We start from the raw sequence: 4,087 nt of genomic DNA, 5'->3' as shown, positions 1-4,087 counted from the left end.
TCTCTCTCGTCTCCCGCCTCTTTGCGCTGCAGAGCTTACCCTGTTCCCACATTCCTCATCAGCATGAAGGTGTAGAAGCAGAAGCCGAACAAGACAGCACACAGAAGAGCGAGCTTGAGTGCAGAAGCTTCCCCTTTTCGCTTTTTGCAGGTTCCGTCCTTGCTCGTTATCATCTTCATTCGCTTTCCTGCTCTCTCTCTCTCTCTCTCACACACACATGCACACCACACACACACACACACACACACGCACACGCACACACACGCGCATGCGCATGCGGATTGACCCCAACTCCCCCTCCTCAGCTCTTTAGTCCATTCCTAGCCCCCTCATAGCGTACTCGAGCCCACCGACACAGTTAGGGTTTCGTCCTCCTCAGAAGCAGAGTAAGTGGTGCACATTGCCCTTGCTAGTGGTTTTTTCTGCTTCGCCAAGTACCTCTTCGCCCCATTATTCTCCCTACGTCGCAATCCAGGCCTGCGTTTTCTTCTTTGTCACTTCAAAGGTGAGCGCATGCAGAGCCTCTCAAGTGCAATCTTGGCCTTGCCACAATATGAAGTGTTCGACGGCAGTGCAGGAACTTCATCAAAATTTCGTTTCTCAATGCAATCAACTGTGCAAAGCAAGCAAGAGTCTTGCTAGCTGAAGCAGTTTTGAGTGGAGTGCACCATAGCCAAGAGTGGAAAAAAGCTTTCTGTGTAAAATGAGGCCGAAAAAGAAAGATCTGAATGGTACATTCGGTTTCACAGTGAGAGAAACATTGGCTCCTCTAATGGAAGGTCCAGTTCCGGAGTGCGATGATGATGGCAAGAATGAGGGGTCATGGCTCAACATGAAATTTTGGTCGAAGGGCTCCAAGAAGCGCTCTGATCCTCGCCTGCTGCTGGGAGTACTTGGATGCCCCCTCGCCCCTGTTGCTGTTAGTGCAGATCCCTTTCCTCACCTGTCGATCAAGGATGTGCCCATTGTAAGCTCTAAACTTGAGATCATTTTAATCTGGCATGTTTGAATACGTGCATGCGGTGTGGTGTGTGCGTTTTTGAGAGAGAGAGAGAGAGAGAGAGAGAGAGAGAGAGAGAGAGAGAGAGAGAGAGAGAGAGAGAGAGAGAGAGAGAGAGAGAGAGAGAGAGAGGCACATATGTTTGTGTGTGCGGCCTCTGCATTGGCACTAGGTTGACATTTGAGGTGTATGCTTGCTGAGGTGCTCGTATCGTGCTCATTCTGGTCTGTGCAACGAAATGCCGCTTAATTGTTTTCAATGTATGTTATCTCAAGCATTTACTGCCCGAGGCTCAGTTCAATTCACAATGTTATCTATTGCAGGAGACCTCCTCGGCTCAATACATCATTCATCAGTATGTTGCCTCCACGGGAGCCACAAAGTGGCAGACCTCTGTTCATAATTCGTACACAACAGGGAAGGTGAAGATGATCACGTCCCACAGCGAAACTGCCACAAAAGTCTCCAAGGTGCCGATGAAGTCAGCAGAAAACGGGTGGTTTGTGCTTTGGCAGATGATGCCAGACAAGTGGTACATGGAGTTGGCTCTGGAAGGTAGTACAGTTCAAGCTGGCTGCAATGGAAAGCTAGTTTGGCGATATACGCCTTGGCTCGGTGCACATGCTGCGAAAGGTCCTGTTAGGCCTTTGAGAAGAGCTCTCCAGGTATGTATCATTCTGTTTCGCTCGACCATCACCGTTTATACGCAGGGTTGAAAGTGGGAATTCAGAAGGGGGGACTCTTTAATAGTGAGGGAGGAACCATTATCGTTAGATTTGTTGGAAGGGTACTCTGATGAAGGCCTTAGGCTGGGAGTTCCAAGAATTTGGCTGTAGTCGATCACATTAGCTGGTACATGAGATAGTTGGGTTTCAATTTGAGCCTATTTGACGGGATGGAATAGCCTAGATTGGGTGCATTCCTAAATTCATGAGGCCTTCTGTTTTTAGGGGTATTGAACACATGCATGGACATTTTAGCCGGCTGCCCATCCTTGTTTATGTACAATGCAGCCCATGTTGACTTCATGACAGTAGGCATCTCCTCTCAGTTTTGCAACCCTCAATTCTGTGCTTCTTGCTGTTACATTGTTCTACACTCAATGAGGTATATGTGCGCATACTTCCATCTGATGCAATGTGTTTTGATTGGCCAGGGCCTTGATCCAGTGACAACCGCCAGCATTTTTGTGAATGCTCGTTGTGTGGGGGAGAAGAAAATTGATGATGAAGATTGCTTTGTGTTGAAGGTTGCCGCAGATCAAACAACACTAAATGATCGAAGCGATGGTCCGGCAGAGATAATAAGGCATGTGCTTTTTGGGTACTTCAGCCAGAAGACGGGCTGGCTTGTGTTTCTAGAAGACTCACATCTCACCAGAATACAAGCCACGGGCACAGAGGCTGTCTATTGGGAGACTACCATCGAATCATCTCTCAAAGACTACAAAGAAGTAGATGGGATAACCTTGGCTCATTCCGGTCACTCTGTTGTTACTCTCTACAGATTTGGAGAGGATGCCTCAAACCACACTAGAACGAGAATGGAAGAATCCTGGAATATTGAAGAAGTAGCATTCAATGTGCCAGGCCTTTCCCCGGATGTTTTTATTCCTCCTGCAGAGATAGTGGTACCCAGCTCCATTAAAGAGGCATCACAGACTACTTTGAATAATGGTAAATTTTTGGCCACTAAGCAGGCGTAGTTGGTAGTTTGCAGAGCATACTTGTGCTAACGAGATATATGCCCGCCTTGTAGTGATAAGTTGTGTGTGTGTCTATGGGACTGCTTATGACTGGCAAGGAAGAGGCAGTATGAGTGTAGCCAAGCATAGAGCCTGTTGATCAACTGATGTGGTAGCTTAGTTAGCAGGTTGACAAGTATAAAGCCCAGAGAGCTTGATTCTCTTTGGACAAGAGTTCTCCCCTTTCGGGTTCTTTGCAGTGATATCTATTGGCAACAGTTGTATATTTCTATGACCGGCATCGACGGAAGCTTGCACTGGAGAGAGTGAGAAGGCTTCAAGATTCAATGACAATTTTAACAAGACCTCTGTATGTATTATTTTAGTTGGCATTTTTAGCATGTATATGTAATGGTGACAGTGTGCTTCGATTACATTTAGCGCTTTCGGAAAATAACACTTCTATTTTTGAATCTATACACTTAATTTAACTGTTTTCTTGATTTATTTGCCTAAAGTTGGGACCCTTGTTTTGAAGTCAAGCAAGTCTTGTTCGGCTGCACTGCACTCTTAGGTTAATGCAGTTTTCAATGTATTATGCATTGACACTGCCATTGTATGTCTTGTGCAATGGTTTAAATTTGCATCTACTTTTGTAAATGAAGACAAATCATGGGAAGTGCATTAGTGGCATTCTTGTCCGATGTCTGTACCCTTCCGAAAGCACCTAGTATGGGCTCCCCCCCCCCCCTTCCCCCTCCCCCTCCCCCCACACCCACCCGCCAAAAAAAAGAACACCCAACCAAAAACCTAAAAGTGTCCCGTATTCATTCGTCTGATGAAGGAAGCCACCCATGTGCAATTGTTCCCTCTTCTGCCAAAGAGGATGATGCTGCTGCAACATGCCCTTGCATGGCTGTGTCTTCTGCGCAGGTTGAACCCTGCCTTAGCCTGCATGGAGGTGGTGCATACTGCTGTGCCCTTCCAATATTATTTGTTTTTCCTTACCTATTGAGCGTGCATTGCTGCCCTAACAACCTCCATTTCAGCCTTTGATTGGGATTATATTGTCAATAACCAATGAAATGACAAGCTGTCATTTGTCGAATGGGTGTTATAGGATGAAGTATAAGACCATTGATGCATTTAATTGTGACAAGGCATCTAAACCAAGTAGGGTTGGATTATTTGAGGCCGATCTTCCCCCGTACGGATTTTCCATTATGAACTGAAAAATTACAAATGCGTGCAAAGGAAGCCATTGAGCACTTTGTTGAACATTGTGCATGACAAAGGCTTAGAACTTCCAAATAACTAGCTCTGTTTCCTGATTTTGCGCTTGTGATACGTAGTGGGAACATGCCTTTATCGGGCGCTAGTGTGCAATTAGGGCACTCTGTCGG

The 4,087-nt window shown here is 46.2% G+C and overlaps 1 protein-coding gene across 1 annotated transcript; it reads left to right on the top strand.

The window, feature by feature from the left end:
- Positions 1-3,189, top strand: LOC147446160 (uncharacterized). The gene is made up of 3 exons (XM_086525442.1): positions 1-967; positions 1,324-1,665; positions 2,157-3,189. The coding sequence occupies exons 1-3, from the start codon at positions 704-706 to the stop codon at positions 2,703-2,705; spliced, it is 1,155 nt and encodes a 384-aa protein (XP_086381568.1). The 5' UTR covers positions 1-703; the 3' UTR covers positions 2,706-3,189.
- Positions 3,190-4,087: the final 898 nt, after the last annotated feature.

This window comes from Adiantum capillus-veneris, chromosome 12, assembly GCF_014529385.1.
Source record: "Adiantum capillus-veneris isolate H3 chromosome 12, ASM1452938v2, whole genome shotgun sequence".
Classification (NCBI taxonomy): Eukaryota; Viridiplantae; Streptophyta; class Polypodiopsida; order Polypodiales; family Pteridaceae; genus Adiantum; species Adiantum capillus-veneris.
This window is presented reverse-complemented; position numbering and strand designations above follow the sequence as displayed.